This window comes from Rattus rattus, chromosome 3 (genome assembly GCF_011064425.1).
Source record: "Rattus rattus isolate New Zealand chromosome 3, Rrattus_CSIRO_v1, whole genome shotgun sequence".
Lineage (NCBI taxonomy): Eukaryota > Metazoa > Chordata > Mammalia > Rodentia > Muridae > Rattus > Rattus rattus.
Window position 1 is genome coordinate 62,107,351 of NC_046156.1, and position 18,631 is coordinate 62,125,981.

At 49.7% G+C, this 18,631-nt stretch overlaps 4 protein-coding genes across 8 annotated transcripts; 2 read left to right on the plus strand and 2 right to left on the minus strand.

Annotated features, from left to right (window-relative positions):
* The first annotated feature begins 557 nt into the window (after window positions 1-557).
* Window positions 558-3,367, plus strand: Tnfaip8l2 (TNF alpha induced protein 8 like 2). The gene is given in 3 exon segments (XM_032897777.1): window positions 558-626; window positions 2,317-2,682; window positions 2,685-3,367. Coding segments are annotated over 2 exon segments (552 nt in total). The 5' UTR covers window positions 558-626; window positions 2,317-2,345; the 3' UTR covers window positions 2,900-3,367.
* Window positions 620-8,444, minus strand: Lysmd1 (LysM domain containing 1). Of its 2 annotated transcripts, XR_004387344.1 has the most exons (4): window positions 8,150-8,444; window positions 4,930-5,294; window positions 4,227-4,429; window positions 620-1,282 (listed from the first exon to the last, which is right to left on the minus strand). XR_004387344.1 is itself a non-coding variant. In XM_032897776.1 (3 exons), exons 1-3 carry the CDS (start codon window positions 8,327-8,329, stop codon window positions 4,291-4,293), a joined length of 684 nt encoding a protein of 227 aa, XP_032753667.1. In that variant the 5' UTR covers window positions 8,330-8,444; the 3' UTR covers window positions 3,709-4,290. The 2 variants fall into 2 exon arrangements, 1 of the variants encoding a protein (XP_032753667.1); XM_032897776.1 differs by lacking the exon at window positions 620-1,282 and having other exon boundaries at window positions 3,709-4,429.
* A 432-nt stretch (window positions 8,445-8,876) lies between these two features.
* Scnm1 (sodium channel modifier 1) lies at window positions 8,877-13,280 on the plus strand. 2 transcript variants are annotated; one of them, XM_032897775.1, is made up of 7 exons: window positions 8,877-8,956; window positions 9,514-9,584; window positions 9,847-9,935; window positions 10,033-10,127; window positions 10,232-10,320; window positions 12,623-12,817; window positions 13,089-13,280. In XM_032897775.1, exons 2-7 carry the CDS (start codon window positions 9,568-9,570, stop codon window positions 13,186-13,188), a joined length of 585 nt encoding a protein of 194 aa, XP_032753666.1. In that variant the 5' UTR covers window positions 8,877-8,956; window positions 9,514-9,567; the 3' UTR covers window positions 13,189-13,280. The 2 variants fall into 2 exon arrangements, with proteins under 2 accessions (XP_032753666.1, XP_032753665.1); XM_032897774.1 differs by lacking the exon at window positions 8,877-8,956 and adding an exon at window positions 9,121-9,295.
* Window positions 13,281-13,759: 479 nt separating this feature from the next.
* On the minus strand, window positions 13,760-18,631 carry Tmod4 (tropomodulin 4). Of its 3 annotated transcripts, XM_032897773.1 has the most exons (11): window positions 18,585-18,631; window positions 18,419-18,478; window positions 17,744-17,813; window positions 17,315-17,477; window positions 16,945-17,101; window positions 16,290-16,406; window positions 15,528-15,617; window positions 15,243-15,373; window positions 15,052-15,159; window positions 14,238-14,697; window positions 13,760-13,879 (listed from the first exon to the last, which is right to left on the minus strand). In XM_032897773.1, exons 4-10 carry the CDS (start codon window positions 17,435-17,437, stop codon window positions 14,518-14,520), a joined length of 906 nt encoding a protein of 301 aa, XP_032753664.1. In that variant the 5' UTR covers window positions 17,438-17,477; window positions 17,744-17,813; window positions 18,419-18,478; window positions 18,585-18,631; the 3' UTR covers window positions 13,760-13,879; window positions 14,238-14,517. The 3 variants fall into 3 exon arrangements, with proteins under 3 accessions (XP_032753664.1, XP_032753662.1, XP_032753661.1); XM_032897771.1 differs by lacking the exons at window positions 17,744-17,813; window positions 18,585-18,631 and having other exon boundaries at window positions 18,419-18,549; XM_032897770.1 differs by lacking the exons at window positions 17,744-17,813; window positions 18,585-18,631 and having other exon boundaries at window positions 18,396-18,549.

Genomic DNA, 18,631 nt, shown 5'->3' on the forward strand with positions numbered 1-18,631 from the left:
TGTCTCTGCCTCCAGAGTGCTGGGACTAAAGGTGTAGTTTTGCCTCACTGGAGATGGCTTTCATTTTCCAGGCCCTTCACAGCTATTAAGCTATTACTTGGTCCTCTAGCGTTTTGGCTCGATGCTGACACCTACTGGTCATGTATGGCTCAGCAGCCTCCAACCTTGGCACCTACCCCCTGCCGGTATTGGGGCAGTTCTATGCTAATCTTACCTTCCAGGACCTGAAGATGCTTGTGTAATGCTGTTCTACTACACCACTCGATGATCTTCCATACTTTCCTCACTGACTTCCACATTAAAAATCTGGACTCTGCACGGTTCTCAGTACCACAAGAATATTAGGCAGCAAGAAAGAAGCAGACCGTTTAGGTGGAGGTGTGCAATCTGTCCTTGCCACTCAGAGTCGGTGCTTCCTATAGAATTCCATTCCTTTTGACCTTTGTCTTATTTCTAGGCTGCTCTTGGGACACTGGACTTCTTGGTGACAGTGGTGATGAACCGGAGGTGGAGAGCAGGTAGGCGGGGCTTGGGGTGGGGCTAGACCAAAGGGCCTCTTAGGAGCTTCTCCTTTCTGCTAGCTCTCAGACACATCCAAGGCAAGACCGGCACCCAGCGCACAGCAGGTGAGACTGGCAATGGCAGGGGGCGGGTTTCGGGGAGACACTGATGAGATAGCCCAACCTTTTCACCCTCACCTTTCTTTCTGTTTTGTGAAACTCTCGCTTGTAGAATTCTTGTGTCTCCCTCTCTCTCCCCAGAACCATTTTAGTGTATTCAGTGGATGGGCAAGGTTATCTGAGAGGGAGACCGGGGTTGGGATGGGGGTTGAGCCTAGAGCTGAGGCATGGAGGTGCACATGGGGTATGAGTAGAGATTTACAGATCTAAAGTATCTTCGGCCATGGGAGTACGGTGACCCAAAGTGAAAGCTTAGCTAGGCTAGAGGTTCATGGGGATCATGTAGAGGCTGGGACAAAAAGAGCGAGTGACATAGCTACCCTGAGAGGACTGGGAACCTAGTTGGAGATATCGGGGCAACAGAGAGCTGGGTAAGAAGAAGGCAAGTCGGGAAGGAAAGCGGGCTCCTGTGGACAATTACCTCCACTGAGGAGGGCAGGACCGTCTGCAGGGCAAGGCAGAAACAAATCAAGATGGCAGGCTCCCATTGGAGTGATTGAGTTGCGGGAGAGAGCCCCCTGGCTCTCCTCCCTCTGCGAGGACTCCTGTTTTCATTTGAGGGAGAGGGTGAGGTTGCTCCTCATTGCGGTCATGGCCACATCCTGCAGAGCCGGGGAGGGGGAAGTAAGAAGCAAAACAACCAGAAGAAGCGTAGTCAAGGACCACGGCGAGAAGACCCTGTCCTTAGGCACAGGATGTACCCCCAGGAAGGCCTCAGCTCGGCCTAGTCAGCCTGAGACCACTACTGCTGCCCCAGCCACCCTCAGTGGGCCGGGACTGTCAGCACTCCTTGTCGGAGAGGGACTTTGGAGGGATTATTTGACTTGTAGCCTATTTTTTCTCACAACTCGTTATTTATTATGTATATGTGTGAGTAGAGGCCAGAGGTGTTGGGACTCCCTGGAGCTAGAGTTATACGTGATGGTGGGCCATCTGTTTGTGAGCCTGGCCATCTCTCCAGCTCCTTGAAGCCTGTTTTCATCATTTACTAGGCCAAGCTGCTTAAGATCTCTAGGCCTTGCCTAGAGGTGGTGGTATACACCTTTAATCCCATCACTTAAGAGGCAGAGGCAGGCACATCTCAGTTGGAGGCTAGCCTGGTCTACAGAGCGAGTTACAGGACAGCCAGGGTTACACTGAGAGACCCTGTATTGAGAAGAACAAGAATAGCAACAAAAAAAAGAGTTCCTTTGGCCTGGAGATTTCTCACTGTAACATAGGGCTGTTACCCTTATGAAGTTGGTAAACCGAGGCAGTTCGTATCAAGCACTTAGCACACAACTTGGTTCTTGACCAAAAAAAAGTCAAGTGTTCTATTTAGGAATCCCAGGCTTTATATCTCTCACTTTTCTTAAGACTTTATGGTTCCTCCACTGACATAAGCTTTGGATCTGTATAGCCTCCCGCCCTAAGACTTCAGTTATGCCCACACTCCTCCAGCCAGGGCTCTCCCTGCTCCTCCGGGCTGTTTGGAGACACAGATGACTTGTTTACAGCACTAATGGGAAAAAGCAGAAGCAAGGCCTACAGGATGGAAGGGGCCCAGGGGAGCGGGAAGACAAAGCAGGCAGAGCAGTAAAGACGAGGAAAATCCATTTCTCTCCTTTTCTCTAACTCCTCCCATTGCCTCTTTTAGTCACAGACCACATACGGTCACCTAGCACCATGGAGTCCTTCAGCTCAAAGAGTCTGGCACTACAAGCGGAGAAGAAGCTGCTGAGTAAAATGGCTGGTCGGTCCGTGGCGCATCTCTTTATCGACGAGACCAGCAGCGAGGTGCTAGACGAGCTTTACCGCGTCTCCAAAGAATACACGCACAGCCGGTCCAAGGCACAACGGGTGATCAAAGACCTCATCAAGGTGGCCGTCAAGGTGGCGGTGTTGCACCGCAGTGGCTGCTTTAGCCCTGGGGAGCTGGCTCTGGCTACACGATTTCGCCAGAAGCTGCGGCAGGGTGCGATGACTGCACTTAGCTTTGGTGAGGTGGACTTCACCTTTGAGGCTGCGTGCTAGCAGGTCTGCTCATCGAGTGCCGGGACATTCTGCTGGAGCTGGTGGAGCACCACCTCACACCCAAGTCACATGACCGCATCAGACACGTGTTTGATCACTACTCTGACCCTGACCTGCTGGCTGCCCTCTATGGGCCCGACTTCACTCAGCACCTTGGCAAGATCTGTGATGGGCTCCGGAAGCTTCTAGACGAGGGGAAGCTCTGAGACTCCTGAGCTCAGCACACTGGACTTTGGCAAAATGACTGACCGGGAAACGACACATCGGGCTTTCTAACCCCGCACAAATGCTTTTCAATCCCCTGGCTTCATTCTCTCCCAAGAGTGCTATTGACACCGAGGCCACCCCCACCCCCAAACTGCTGGTGGAGTAAAGTAAGACTGGGCTGAGAGAGGCGGCTCTCCCATCCAGTTCCAGTAAAGGAAACAGCTGACTGAAGAAGAAGTGAAACTCCGATCCGCCTCTCCCAGGATGGCTGCACAGAACAGGGGATCCTCCTCCTCCACAAACCCGAGGAAGGGGACACTAAAGGCCAGACGCAGGAAGGTGGCCAGCGGAGACTCCTGGATCTCCTGCAGTTGGAGGCAGCACTCGGACACACACAGATGCTGTTTCAGAGCTTCTAGAAGGAGCTGAGGGAAGGGAGGCACAGGGAATAAAACCACTGAAACGTGCACAGGCTCACTGTTTAATCTCTCGAGCTCCACACTCAGGCTAAACAGAGGAGAGGTCTAGAAACAACACTTATCTCACGAGCCCCACTCCTCAACAGGCGACGGCAGACTCCCAGTGCCTGTTTCTTCACTTAAGGAACCAAAGACAAACTGATTACAGCTAAATAAGAAGTGAGGAGCAAGGCAGAGGCAGGCTAGGGTGTGTAACAAAGACACTTGTGCAACCGTCCTCCTTGGAACCCCAGAGCATCTTCCTCTCCTCAGCCCCTCCACACACTGAGGAGAGGAGGGGGAAGAAGGGTGCTCACTCAGTACCCTACCCCACCCCACTGCCTTCTCACAGCCAGGAGGTGTAAAAAGTAGCAGGGAGTTACTTGGCCCCTACCCTTTAGCTTGGTCTGCCACTCTGTGGTGAGCTTCCTGACTCTGGCCTCCGTAACATGCTTCACTGGGAGAGGCGAGCAGACAGCCGACTCCACTTACATTCTGGGTCTCCCTGTCCTCAGTGATATGGAAATCCCGGCCCCCCTCACTTAAGAGGAGAAAAGAGTTAGATAGAGCAAATAAATATTACTTCAATATAGCACCAAATAAATTAGGTAAGATCATTGGAGATAGGGGAGGGGTCTCTGCTTCCCTGTGTAAGGCCAGGGAATGGTGAAAGGGACAGCGAGGGCTTAAAAGAGCCTTTGAATCTAAAAGATAACTCTAGATTCAGCCCAAGAAATGGGAAGAGGTCTGCTCCCACCCCCTACGCTTGCCAAAAAGTGTACCCAGCTGAGGAAATCTTGACAAAGAGGCTGGGCAAGATGGCTGGAGAGGAGTGAGGCAGGCTGGGAGCACTGCTCTTGAGCCTCACCTCAGACTCCTCCTCCTTGAGCTGTTCCTTAAACATTCTGCTGCGCTCATCAGTTCTGGGGACATCAGAGTTTGAAAATTTCATCTTCCTGGTCCCGCAGTGTCTGGGTTCGAGACGTCCGGGTGAGTGGCACAGGACCCAGGACTGCTCGCTGCTGCATCCGAGGGGAGCTGGGGTAGAGACCTGTATCCTCCTCAGGTACCCTGAGGATGAGGGAAGGGCAAAAGAGCAACAAATCAGGGCAAGAACCTGAGAACGGACCAAGTGAGTGGTTGTGGGTGGGCGGGGGCTGCCTCCCTTTTTGTTTCACTTGTTGGATGGAGTCTCAGTATCTTCTGGAAACCTTACTCCTCATGCTTCTTCACAGTCTACACTAGTGAGGACAGAGAATTTGCAGAACCTCTTTTCCCATGGCCTCACCCTGTTCCACAAGCCTCTGGCTCTGTTCACATGTTGGGACCACGTGGCAGGACTGCATCACTTACCTCTTCAGGCCCTTCGGTTGTTCATTAGTCTGTGACCAGCTAAAAGAAGGGGGCTATGGGGGTTGGGGATTTAGCTCAGTGGTAGAGCGCTTGCCTAGTAAGCGCAAGGCCCTGGGTTCGGTCCCCAGCTCCGAAAAAAAGAAAAAGAAAAAAAAAAAAAAAAAAAAAAGAAGGGGGCTATGCAGGGAGTTACAGAGAGCAGCAGGAGGGAGACTCACCCACTTTCCCCTTTCCTCAGCTTCTGGGCAGCAGCCTTCTTCGACAGGCTGATCTGTGAGTCAAGCTTCTTAAGGAAATCAGAGGCAGAAAGGTCATGGCTGGGTGTGGAGGTTCCCTGGTGAGGTGGGAGGCCTGTGCCATTGGGCCGACTAGAGGCTGACCCTTGATTCTTCCTCTTCCCTGAAGATGAACCAATCTCATCCTTACTCGGGCGAACCTCTTCCTCTCCATCATTTTCCTCCTCCTCAGAATCTAAACCATTAAACAGGTCTCTGGGCTCTGTCAGGATGGGGATGTAGAGCGTTTTCTTCAGGAAGATGGAGTCGTTAGTATAAAGGCGGTTTGTACGTTTAATCTGCTCCATCTTAAAAAAAAATCAGCCAAGATTAATGTCTGCCAGTAAGATCCACCAATCTCATTAGCATCTCAAGCTGTTTTCCTTTTTTACTATACAGGCCAGGCTACTCTCAAGACATTTCTGGCTTAGTATCCCAGACTTTTACTATTGGTGTGTGTGGTTGGAGACCTGTTTACATAGGGGTAGGACCTGGAGGCTGTTACAGGGTTTCTTATATGTGCGTAGCAAGCACTTTTATTAACTGAATTACCAAATGAGCCCTCTTCCTAGGCCACCACCTCACACTTTTTAAGTAACTGTACAATTTTACTTGACCCCATAAAAACTAGGTAAAATATAGAGTTGACACTAGTCTTGTTTTATAATATTCATACTTTAGTCTCAGGACACTTTCACATTTCTAGAAATTATGGAGGTGGGGGCTGGAGAAACGGCTCAGTGGTTAAAAGCACTGACTGCTCTTCCAGAGGTCCTGAGTTCAATTCCCAGCAACCACATGGTGGCTCACAACCATCTGTAATGAGATCCGATGCCACCTTCTGGTGTGACTGAAGACAGTGACAGTCTGAAACTCCAGTTCCAGGTGATCTTCTGACCTCTATGGGCACCAGGCACCCTCGTGGCACACGGACACACACGCAAACAAACCGCTAAAGGTAAATGTTAAATAAAAAAAATTTTTTTAAAGATTTATTTATTTATATAAGCACACTGTAACTGTCTTCAGACACCAGAAGAGGGCATCAGATCTCATTACAGATGGTTGTGAGCCACCATGTGGTTGCTGGGATTTGAACTCAGGACCTCTGGAAGAGCAGTCGGTGCTCTTAACCACTCAGCCATCTCTCCAGTCCTAAATAAAATTTTAAAATAGCTAAGCCAAATAGTATGGTAGTGCTTTTTTTGTTTGTTTGTTTGAGACAGGGTTTCTTTATGTAGCTCTGGATGTCTTTGAACTCACTCTGTAAACCAGGATGGCCTCAAATTCAGAGGTCCTCCTGCCTCTGCCTTCCCTGACCCCCGACCCCCAACCCAGTGCTGGGATTAAAGGCATGTGCTACCACTCCAGCTAATAGTGCACATCTCTACTCCAGCACTTGGAAAGCAGAGACAGACAGGCAGTTCTCTGAGTGTGACCTTAGCTAATAATAAAATAAATGCATAAATCTTGGTGGTCCGGAGTAGCTCCATGGTACAGCGCTTGCCTAGTGTGCAGTCCTAGGCTGGACCCTCGCAGACCTCCAAGGATGAGTAAACAAACACCTCACGTGTGTTCTCTCATACTTGTGCCCACCAATGCCACACGTACCTGTCCTTCATCTTTCATGCCCACACATCTTTCTCTTGCTCTCTAGGGAAAGGAATCTATTAACCCTCTAGCTGGCTTAGCAACCTCCGACGGCTCCTCACTAAATCCAAGCGAGGATTCAAATACTGTGTCTATTTAGCCCCCACAGGAAGTGTCTAGCCTTGTCTCTCTTCTGCATTCTACCACTGAACTACACTTTCGACTCATGTTCCCTAGGTCTTGTTATAGGTGGAGCTGGCCTGGAATTCTGCATCCCTTTGACTCAGTGTCTTGAGGGCTGATATCAGAGCCTGGCTTTCAGACTGTTTTTGGAAGACAGGGTTTCTCTGTGTAGCCCTGGCTGTGCTGAAATGCACTCTGTAGACCAGGCTGGCCCTGAACTCAGAGATCCCGTCTCTACCTCGGGAGTGCTGGGATTAAAGGGGCACACTTCCATGTCCTGGCAGCGTTCAGTCATCTTTTAAACTCCCCTGTGACTGAGACTATGCCCAGGGTTTAGAGGCATAAAGTTGAAACTATTTAAAGAGCTTGGAGACTTCTGGAAGACAAGGATACAAACAACTGGGTTAAACAGATTTGTATGGAGCACAGAAGGAAAGTTTCTAGGTCTTCAAGGCCCATAGTGATGGCAGTCCTAAAACCTGGACCTCAGAGTGCGGTTGTCACATTCCTAATCTCAGAGTCATGATGCAAGAACACCAGAAGTTCTAGGCCAGCTTGGGCTACACAGTGAATTACTGACTAGAAAATGCACCCTTCTCCCCCTAAAAAACCACAGATAATCTCCACTCCCACTTCCAAGCAAAAACCAATAGTTTTGGATCTCCCGCCCCTTGTGAATGTTCTTTACAGCAAGTGTTTCTTCTCTGCTCCTCATGAGAATTTAAATTACACGAGCACATCAACCAACAGGTGTGCTTTGCTTTAAGTAGAGCAGCATGGGAATTTGTCTAAGTCCAACATTTGTTTGTATGTGGTAAAACAGGATATAGACAGGAAGGCTGCAACTTTAACGCAAGATATTTGTATGCCCATCAAACCTCTCCTAGGTCTGACCTGAAATACTTGAAGGCACTTGTTTTGGTTCTCTACATAAAGAGAGCAGAGCCCTGGTGTGGAAATAAGAACTACAGAAGGAGCCTTAGGAGCTCTACCAAAAGTCAGCTCTTCCTTACTTCTGTAAATTTAGGTTTAGTCACTCTCATTATTTTTCCCCCTGCTTGGCTAATAACATGGGCTTTAGAGTCAGACAGACCTTTCTTCTGACACTCAAGTGATTTGACCTTGATCAAACTGGTTTATCAGTCTTAAGTTGATAGGGGCACAAGGTCTGGTTAATGGCTGAAAGCCCCGCCCCCACTCACCCACCTTCACGTGAGCTGCTCCTCCCACTGGGATAGCTGGGCAGATCTGGCCCAATAGTACTACACTAAGATGTGAAAGCAAAATAAGAAAAAAAGAGGCCATAATATAATTTGGGTAATGTTAGAGGTGGTTGCTTAGCGGGCCACCCACTTTCTCCTGGGGACTACCTCAATCCTGGAAGACTCACCGTCACCCCATATTTGAGTGCTAATCCAGCCAGGGTGTCTCCAGGCTCCAATTGATGCTCCAGGCGTCTTTCCCTCACTGGGGAGCAGGATGATTGTACCAGGCTTCCATAAGAACGAGCACGGCTCCCACGTAGCAGCCCTGATCCCCCGAGGGGAGGCTGTCTAGAGGGCGAAGCCATCTCCTCACTGCCAAGATCTAGGGTCACAACTGAGGAAAGCCCAGCTAAGTGACCAACAGTGACGGCTGAACCCAGAGAATGGATATTCAGAAAATTCTTTTTCTCTTCTCTCTTCAGTCTCCCGACTCTCGAGAGACTACATTCGTCCTCCTCCTCTTGATGCTTCTTACCGAGCTCGGAATTACAGTTCGTATCTTAAGAAGTCTTCCAGGCCGGTTACATTTCTTCTTCCTCAAGCCCCTTACCCATAAATATCTTCCCTGAGTTGTCAGTCGCTGACCCCGTGGACTTTCGACGCCCCCTCCCCAACTCCTCGCAAGCCTGATCTCTGACCTTTGAACCCTAGACACCCTCATTAACACTCTTCCCTCAGTGTGTCCCTACATCCAACAGTCAGGACGCCGGGAGCCCCCACATCCTCTCTGTTCCAAATAAGACCCACCCCAGGTAGGTTGTGGCTGAGGAGGACGAGCCTGAGGACTACAAGTTTGCAGTATAGAGTCCACTGAGATCCCCCGAAGCCTCCCTCCACCTCAGGAGGGTCCCACCCTGAAATTCCGGCTCCACGTACAGGATCTTGGGTCTCCAAACACCTGGATCCTTCGAGATGCGAGGACCTGTGTCCAGGTGAGCGGTGTTCTCTCCAAAAAAATAAAAAAATAAAATAGATAACCAAAAGACTTCATTTCCCAAAAGGCACAGCGTCCAGGCAGTATCATAGGAAATGCAGGTCCTCTCAGGGCGCTGGAGGCGGGTCTTCCGGCTCGCGCGATGCATGCGTGGAAAAGCATCCCCGGAAGTACAGACTCAACCAGAAAGAAACCGGAAGCAGAGAAGGCGATAGTGTACTCTTCCTACGGTGGCCTAAAGGAGCAGCGAAGTAGGCGTAGAATTTATCATATTCTCATAGTCGCGATGTCTTTTAAGAGGGAAGGGGACGACTGGAGTCAGCTCAATGTGCTCAAAGTAAGCCCTAGTGAGAATCACCTGATCACCTTCAGCCGCCCTGTTGCTTTGTTTTGTTGCTTTGGCGACATCTAGGGGAGGGGGTTAGAGGACCAGAACTGAGTGGTGACCCCATTTTCTACCCTATGATCTGCATGGCCCCGTGCCATTTGACTCCTCTGTATTATTTAATATCCATCCGTTCCTCTCATCCATTTCTCCTATCCTGCTTCCTGCAGAAACGAAGAGTTGGAGACTTGTTAGCTAGTTACATCCCCGAGGATGAGGCGCTGATGCTGCGGGATGGACGGTGAGAGCAAAGAGTGGATCAAGCCTGGGGATTCGGGGATCAGAGGCTCAACAAACTTTTGTTACTAAGGAGTTCAGGAGTATAATAGTATTCTTTGGCTGGAAGTGAAGGGATGGCGATTGGGAAACCTGGGAGTTGGCGGAGTGCTATGACAGAAGTAGGACCTACTCACCATAGCAAGTACACCCTGACTGCAGGCTGGAACACAAAACACACGCGCACACGCACACACACTTATAATTCACTTTTCTTGTTTCCCTAGCTTTGCTTGTGCCATCTGCCCCCATCGACCAGTACTGGACACCCTGGCCATGCTGACAGCTCACCGTGCAGGCAAGAAGCATCTATCCAGTAAGTATAAGAGAAGTAGGGAGGGCGGGAGATAGAGAATGAACTCTTGACATTTTGGCAAAAGCTTTTCATTCTCCCTTGCTTTTCTTCTTCCTAGGTCTGAAGCTTTTCTATGGTAAAAAGCAGTCAGGCAAGGGAACAGAGCAAAATCCACGACCGCAGAACGAACTGAAGACAGAAAGCAAAACTGAGGTGAGGGCATCAGTGTTGTTTAGACGGGGCTATACTGCACGCAACAGGCATGAGGGGCCGTTTGCTTCTGACAGCTTTGACTCACTCTCTTCTCTCATTGTCAGGCTCCTTTGCTAACCCAGACTCGAATAATCACCCAGAATGCTCTACACAGAGCTCCCCACTATAACAGCTGCTGCCGGAGGAAGCACAGGTCAGTAGAATGAGAAAGCCAGGAGTGGAAAAGGGTAGAAGCAAATAGATGACTTTAAAGTTATTACTGTGCAAACTGTCTTCTGAGAAATACTAATCTTGTGGAAATTTTTTTTAATGACAGTTAATGATTTTAAAATAAAACTTTAGGAAATGGAATATTGTAGCATAATCCTACTTAAAAATAGTAACATTAAGGGTTGGTGAGAGAACTCAGTGTTTAGGAACATAGGGGGCTCTTCAGAGGTCCTGAGTTCAATTCTCAGCAACCACACAGTGGCTCACAACCATCCATAAAGGGATCCGATGCCCTCTTCTGGTGTGAGGATGTACATACAGACAAAGCACTCATATTTAAAAATGCATAAATAAATACATTTTTATAAAAAAAAAAAAAAAGAGGGGGCTGGAGAGATGGCTCAGTGGTTAAGAACACTGACTGCTCTTCCAGAGGTCCTGAGTTCAAATTCCAGCAACCACATGGTGGCTCACAACCATCTGTAATGAGATCTCATGTCCCCTTCTGGTGTGTCTAAAGACAGCTACAGTAGACTTATATATAATAAATAAATAAATCTTTAAAAAAAAAAAAACTAGTAACATTAGTAGGGCATGATGGATGGTAGTACACTTTTTTGTTCCTTTGTTACTGAGAAAGGGTCTCTCTTTGTTGCCCTGGCTATCCTGGAACCCTGCTATTTAGACCAGGCTGGCCTAAATTCAGAGATCTGCCTGTCTCTGCTCCTCAAATGTTGGTATTGAAGGTAAGCAGTTCCATGCCTAGCTTTGGAAAGTCTTTTTTTTTTTTTTTAAAGATTTATTTATTATATATAAGTACACTGTAGCTGTCTTTAGACACACCAGAAGGGGACATGAGATCTCATTACAGATGGTTGTGAGCCACCATGTGGTTGCTGGGAATTGAACTCAGGACCTCTGGAAGAGCAGTCAGTGCTCTTAACCACTGAGCCATCTTTCCAGTCTTAAAATACTGACATTCTTTTTTTTTTTTTTTTTTTTATTTTTTTTTCGGAGCTGGGGGCCGAACCCAGGGCCTGTTGCTTGCTAGGCAAGTGCTCTACCACTGGGCTAAATCCCCAACCCCAAATACTGACATTCTGGAAAGTCTTAATACAAAAACTTAGAACTGTATTAGTCAGGTTCTCTAAAGTCACAGAATGTATAGAATGTCTCTCTATAGTGAGGGAATTTATTGTGGTGACTTACAGTCTACATTCCAACTATCCCAAAAAAGGGTAGCTGTGGATGGGAAGTCCAAGAATCTAGGAGTTGCTCAGTCCCACGAGGCTAGTTGTTTCAGCTGTGTGCTGTGGACGTAGGTTCCAACAGATGTGCTGGCAAGTCAGTGCAAGCAGGTGAAGAAGAGTGAGTCTTCCTTCTTCCAACGTCCTTATGTACCTCCAGCAGAAGGTGGGGCTCAGATGATGGTGTGGACCACCACGCCTGGATCTGGGACCTGCTTTGTTCCAGGCTGACCTTGAACTCAGAGGTCTCCTTGACTGACTCCTGGGATTAAATGCGTGCACCATCTTGCCTGGGCCTAAGCTTTTCATGGCCACTGTGGCTCAAGATCTCCATGCCAATATCCAGATCAGATACTTGTGTCTTCCAGCCTCAAGATCTGGATCACAGGTGTGCCCTCCAATTCTGGATTGTAGTTCATTCCGGACATTCTCAACTTGACAACCAGGAATAGCCATTACAAACTATTAAGCTAGTTTTTCCTTAAATTCCTTTTTTTCCCTTTTATTTTTTATTTTATGTGCATTGGTATTTTTCCTGTATGTATGTCTGTGAGAGGATGTCAAAGGTGAAGTTTAAAATACTTGTGTGTTGCCATGTGGGTGCTGTGAATTGAACCCAGGTCCTCTGGAAGAACAATAGCCAGTGCTCTTAACCATTGAGCCATCTCTCTGGCTCCAGCTTTTCTCAAGTTCCTAATTTCAAGGTCTTACATATGTAGAATATTTAAGATCTTAAGGAACTGGAGCCAGCCAGTGGTGATACACTTGGGTGGTAATCCCAGCACTTGGAAGGCAGAGGCAGGTGGATCTCTGAGTTTGAGGCCAGCTTGGCCTACATAGTGAGTTCCAGGTCAGTCAGGGCATCACAGAAAAACACTGTCTCAAATATCAAGCAAATAAACAAAAGTCGTAAGGAAATCATTTCAAGCACTGCTCTTCCGGCCTGAGGAGCACGGGGAAGCTGCTGGCTTGGTGAGCATGGGGAAGCTGCTGCTCTCCTTCACTCGGTTTTACAGGCTTTGGTTCTTTTCGGCCCAGACCAGAAGCCCCTGCTCCCTCTGTCTCCAGTTCCTCTGTGCCAACTCCAGAGGCCGAACTCCAGAGTGCAAAGATCAGTAAGGAGCCTGAGCCTAGGCAGAGATCAGACGCCAAAAAGTCACCAGCTCTTTCCACCTCTGCACCCATGAGTCCCACAAAACGTCGAGTCTTGAACCACTACCTCACCCTCCGAAGGTGAGTGCTGGATCACATTCCTCTGGTTTCCCTGTTTTTCCCTCTGACCTGCCTGTTTTCAGACCAATCCAACGACTTTTTTCTTATCACCAGTAACTTTTTAAAAAATTGTATTTGTTTATTTATGTAGGGGCACACTTATGTAAGTCCGAGTGCAAATTGCAGGGGTTAGGTCTTTCTACCCTGTAGGTTCCTGGGATGGAACTCTGTTCCGTGAAGCTTTTTCATGAACCTCTTCCCTGACCAGTGCTCTTTTCTCTCCTATTTGCAGCTCTGGATGGGTCCCAGATGGACGAGGCCGATGGGTAAAAGATGAAAACGTTGAGTTTGACTCTGATGAGGAAGAGCCCCCTGATCTCCCCTTGGACTGATAACCCCTATTTGTTCTACAAATAAACTGCTGTGGGTCCTGGGAGCGTGCTGACCGCCGAGGCCACTTCCTCCTTCCCTCTTAGGATTTCAAGTCTGCTCCTCAGGCTGGCCACTCCTTCCCTACAAGGTACATGACTCCCTGTACTTCTGGCCCCTCCCCCACCTTCTCTCCAGACTCTTGCCAAGTGTCAGCTGCATCCAGCCTGGTGCCCTATTAATAAGTCTGTCAGAAAGAGGTCTGCCCTTCGTGGAGTCTGACTCCTTCCCCACCTCCACTCTTAAGTCCAAGCCCTTTTCTCACAGATCACACGTGGATAGGCACTAAGGGGCTCTGGCCACCTCTGTCTGCACCTCTGTCAGAGGGGACTGAAGCCAAGTACCCTGTGGAGAGGCTAAAAGCCTTTGGCAGATTTATGGGGAACACAGCGGACAGAGCTCCCCCTCCTCCTGGTAACCTGAACCTCCCAGCCAGCTGATCCCCAGAGTATAAATAATCTCTTGATGAACTGGCAGTAACCCTTGGAGGGTAGCGCCAAGATTCCCACCCCAGTGCAGGCAAGGAGACAGGCGGCGTGAACAAAAGGGATTTTATTTACAGGGAAGGAGAGAGAGATGAGGATCTACGTGTCCCAGGCTCTCATCTCTTGTGGTAAAAGGAAGGGTGATGTTATCTCTTCTTTTGCTGACGCCCTGGAAAGGAAGAAGAAGAAGAAGAGTAAACAGAGCTCCATCTGTTGCTTTGGCAAGGGTTTCCTTTCCTTTCCTTGGGCAGACTCATAAGGTGCTGCCTCGAGCCACCTGATGGGCCTGTTCCATGGTGACAAAACAGAGTCAAGAAGGCACACCTGGAAATAAAGACTCTAGAGGCACAATCACGCCGGGCTCCCCCAGCCCTTCTCTACAGGGAGCGGGAAGGGGTTTTGTCTATTTCCCTGCTATTCAGCTCCTCACGTTTGCCTCCGCCCAAGCATTTGTCACCAGGTGTGCCCTGGGGACCTCCACATTTCAGCACGTCCCTCTCCTCCACACAGGGCCTACAGTTACTCACGCAGCTCATTGTTACGGGTCATGGCGTTGGCTGCCCGAGCTCGCGGTCCTTGTTGTGTAAAGTGGTACCCGAAGCGGACAATAGACGGACACTGCTCTAGCACAGTGGCCATCTCCATCTCTACGGCATCCCCAGGCCACTGGCGCTGGAGGTGGAGGGGTGAGAGCCATCAGATATATATGGCAGTTCACCAGCCCAGCCCCTGGGCCTCTGGGAAGTTCAGAGGCTTGAAGAGACCTCCCTCAGACAATAAGCTTCCCGGGGAGAAACTCAATGGGTGTTAGCTGAATGGAGGCCAAGGGAACGGAACCCTGACCTGGTTATCCACACGGAGCTCAGTGAGAGTAGCGTTTTCTCGAACTGCCTTCAGCACAGCCATGAGCCCTGTGCTGCTGATGAAGTTGGATTCGATGTTTAGGCTCAGGAGACTGCGGTTCTCACGCAACATGTCAGCCACCGCCTGGGTGGTAGGGACTTGGATTAGGGTTAGGGGAAGGGGCCAGTTCCACAGGTGACTGGAGAAACAGAATGGGAGCAGGAGGAAACAGCTCTTTGAAATTACTTGAGGAACTGAGGCAGGAGGATTACGTCACTGGTGGAATGGAGCGCATTAGAGAAGCTTGTTTGAGGGGGAAACGACCTCGGGCATGCAGAGTTGTGAGCCAGAGAGTAAGGGTAGGTAAGGATTTTGAGGTCTTCGATAAGAAAACGTGATAGGGATAGCACCCCCAAGTGTGACCCTTAAGAAAGACAGCCCTTGCCAGGGGTGCATGCCAGGGTATGGGAAGAAGACTGGGGAGTCAGCTAGCCTTACATTGGCGATGGGGTCACCACTCTTTGTGGCCACCAGACTGAAGCTCCGGACATAGGTATTAGTCTTCATTGCTTCACACAAGTCGCTTAGCACGGGTATCGGGATGTCCTGAGGGGGCACAGGGCACGGTGGACTAAGGACTCAGTCGTTAGTAACTTTCCCTGTTACTGTGGGGGAAGGGAGTCACATACCTGGATGTTATTGAGGTTCACCTCCTCCAGCTCTTTGTCATTGCTCCGCACCCTCTTTAGCATCTCCTCAATGTTGGTGGGGTTTGGGGGTTCATCTGGTACTGGCTTATACTTGTCAGGCTGCACTACACCTGATGAGGAACAGAGCCGAGATATCCCCCACCACACCTCCCCACTGGCCCTCCAACTCTTCATACACTGCGCCTCACATTTGCACCCTCCTAGCTGCTGGCCTGCCCATCACAAGGCGCTGGGGTGAGGGTGGCCATGCTTCCTAGTACTCACTGCTAATGCCTTCGGTGTTGCAGATCTCCCCGCTGCAGATAGCATCATAGTATTGCTTGTTGCTCATCAGTGTGTACATGCCCAGGATCGCTGGTGAGGGCGAGCCGAGGGACAGGACGTAAGGTTCCTGCCCAACCCAGCCTCCTGCCTCCCTCTGCTAAAGCAGTTTTAGAGCTCAGCCTTCCATTCTTGCAGAGTTTCCACCCTCCCTCAGCTCCAGGAGTCTCTTCCATAAACCTGCTGTGGCAGTGACTTCTAAAACATGAGAGGGCTCAGAAGGCCCTTTAGGAGCCCCAAGAGGTTGAGCCATTTACAGAGGAGATCCTTCACCAGGTCTGGCAGAACAACTCCACTTTCATCTGCCCTCACAATCCCTGTAAAGCTGCTCTTGGATGAGCCAATGTACATGCGGATGAGAAAGATTAAAACCCTTGCCTGGGCCAGGTAATGATAGTGAATGCCTTTAATCCCAGCACTCGGGAGGCAGAGGTCGGTGGATCTGTGAATCAGGCTAAGAGTCTACAGAGTGAGTTCTAGTACAGCCGGACTACATAGAGAAACCCTGTCTCAGGAAGGAAGGAAGGAAGGAAGGAAGGAAGGAAGGAAGGAAGGAAGGAAGGAAGGAAGGAAGAGGAAAGGGTGACAGACCCCTGCCAGAAGTTTTCTCTGACACCGTGCCCTGACTCAGGTCTTTCCTAGTCCTATGTCAAGATAAGGATGCCACAAGCCCCATCCTCCCTCCAATGTCCCGCAGCTGCCCACCTGCAATGTCACACATTTCAGCATCTGTAGCATGGGACAGTGCTTCCTCCAGCTCAGGCTCCAGTGTGATCTGTTCCTGTGCTGGAATTTCTCTCTTAGGCTGAATAAAGGGTTTTCCTGATAGAGAGATGGAGACAATTCAGGTATGGGTGATTTTTTTCAAGATGGCGGCTCCACCTTCTTTACCTTTCCAGATGGGATCAGACTAGATCACCAGTGTACATCAGAAAGCCTAAATTTGGGGTTGGGGATTTAGCTCAGTGGTAGAGTGCTTGCCTAGCAAGCGCAAGGCCCTGGGTTCGGTCCCCAGCTCCGGAAAAAAAGAAAAAAAAAAAAGAAAGCCTAAATGTTGTATACGTACAGGACTCTTTGGTCCTTTCATTCCTTCTAAGAATTGAAGAGTACAGGCTGGTGTGGTGGCAAATGCCTGTAATCTCATCATTTGGCAAGCTAAGGTAGCACTGTTAGCTCAGGGCCAACCTGAGATAGGAGATCCTATCTCAATAATCAAAAAATTGAAGAGAACAAATTAGCATGCAAGCTGTCCAAGACCAGAGTCCCTGACAGCTGCTGGAAGCAGGGAGGGTCGCTAGCAGGGAGGCACAGGAGACAGCCAATTGGTTCCTGGGGGACATAGATGTTAGGGTGTCCATACCCTTCTTCTCGCCAGTGAAGGGCACCAAGTCATCACGCTCTTTGACTTCTAGTGCCTGTTGTTCCAGGTACTGCAATAGGGCGTCTCTGTCTAGTGGCCCTGTTGGACTCTTCTTTGTCTGGTCACGTTGTCTCAGTCCAGCTGGCAGCAGCATGTTCTTAGGGATGAGTTTTGGGGAACAAATCAGGACACAGAGTCCCTGGTCCTTTGGGGGTTTCAGGCCCTGTTCCCAGTCACCTAACATCACTCCTTCCCATATACGAAGGAATGCCTTGGCCCTGTGCTGGTGCCCTCCCTCAGACCCCACTCTAAACCATCCAGCGTTCACTCCTTCCCACATGAAGGGGTGTCCTGGCCCCCGTGCTCCTACCTCAGGATCCATTTCTTGTAGCTCACAGTCCAGCTGTTCTAGCTCCTCAGGGCTCAAGGTCCTTAGGATCTCGTCTTCATCTATGTCTCTGTACTTCTCCAGTTCCTTCTGATAGGATGACATGGTGGCCCCTACCCCCTCCCCACGGTGTGACACTCACAGCCTGGGGGGATATGGGAAAAGTTGTTGGACGTGGACACTGAGGGCACAAACAGTCCAGCCACAGTTAGAACACTGAAGGAGATACCTTGGAGTCTGAGTCTACTGGGGATGGGAAAATCAGATTGTTCACTGTTATGATTAGTACCCCCCCCCCCCAGTTCCTGCACTTTCCAGCCATTCTAGATGGGGATTCTAAGCTCTGGGCTGGGTCTGTGCACCCACCGGGTGATGGAGAAATCCTGACAGCACCCTCCTCTACAACCTTACCCGGCAACGGCTCTTGCCCTGACACAGCTGCTGGACGCCCTGCCAGCACAGCTGGCTCCATGCCCAGTTCCTATTGAAAGGTGGGAGGGGGTGGCAGAGAGCTTCAGGAAAATTCCTCCTCTCTTCCCCATTACCCAGGCCTGCTGGAAACGGGCAAGCAAGGAAGCCAGGGGGTTAGAGTGGTCACCTCTTATGTCACCCTCATTTCCTCCTTCATCGTAAAGGACCAAGTGCTCACTTTCAGTGTTTGTTAAAAGTCTAAATTGTAAAGGAAAGTAAGGCTTAGAAGCTGGGGCACTTCCAGATTGGGGGAAGGGCAGTGTGGCCTCAGAAGGCATTCGGTTCCCATAATCTGTCACCAGAAAGGTGACACTGGAGCACCGGGCAAAAGAAAAAAGAAAGTCTTCTAAATGGGGAGGTGGGATGATTAAACTTGTACAACCTTAAATGTGAAAAACACACTCAAGCTCTATATACATCGTGCATAACACGGAAGGTGATCCTGAGTGTGAGACACCGACAACATAAGTTACAGAGTCAGGACAAACATACACAGAAAGACAGAGCGGAGACACACCAGCTCACTTCCCCTAGGACCACTATGTCATCTCCCACCAGGCTTTCACCCCTAAGACCCCTCATTCCCACCTACCAGTCCCAGTGGTCACCTCTCACCTCCCCTTGTCAGTTGGTCCGTCTGTTCTACTGGGGCACTGTCCGGTCAGCAGGAGGAGTCTGGTGCCGGGGGAGAGAGTGGGGGAACAGTGAGCTCAGCATTTTATTATTTTAGCTCTGGCCAGGTGGGGAGTGGTAGGAGCTCACATATACACAGACCCCATACCTTGCCCAGCCCTGAGAGCCTCTAGTGGTCAGTATCAGCCATGACAT

Excerpts from the sequence above, each read along its gene's own strand:
- Lysmd1 (XM_032897776.1), bottom strand. The coding sequence starts at position 8,329 with ATGGCTTCGCCCTCTAGACAGCCTCCCCTCGGGGGATCAGGGCTGCTA. Across the intron at positions 5,295-8,149 it reads CACTCAAATATGGGGTGACG|ATGGAGCAGATTAAACGTAC; the intron begins GTGAGTCTTCCA and ends TTTTTTTTTAAG. Across the intron at positions 4,430-4,929 it reads CTGAGGAAAGGGGAAAGTGG|GGTACCTGAGGAGGATACAG; the intron begins GTGAGTCTCCCT and ends CCTCATCCTCAG.
- Scnm1 (XM_032897774.1), top strand. The coding sequence starts at position 9,245 with ATGTCTTTTAAGAGGGAAGGGGACGACTGGAGTCAGCTCAATGTGCTC. Across the intron at positions 9,296-9,513 it reads GTCAGCTCAATGTGCTCAAA|AAACGAAGAGTTGGAGACTT; the intron begins GTAAGCCCTAGT and ends TGCTTCCTGCAG. Across the intron at positions 10,321-12,622 it reads TGCTGCCGGAGGAAGCACAG|ACCAGAAGCCCCTGCTCCCT; the intron begins GTCAGTAGAATG and ends TTTTCGGCCCAG.
- Tmod4 (XM_032897773.1), bottom strand. The coding sequence starts at position 17,437 with ATGTCATCCTATCAGAAGGAACTGGAGAAGTACAGAGACATAGATGAA. Across the intron at positions 17,102-17,314 it reads TACAAGAAATGGATCCTGAG|AACATGCTGCTGCCAGCTGG; the intron begins GTAGGAGCACGG and ends CTCATCCCTAAG. Across the intron at positions 14,698-15,051 it reads GTGGTGACCCCATCGCCAAT|GCGGTGGCTGACATGTTGCG; the intron begins GTAAGGCTAGCT and ends CCTACCACCCAG.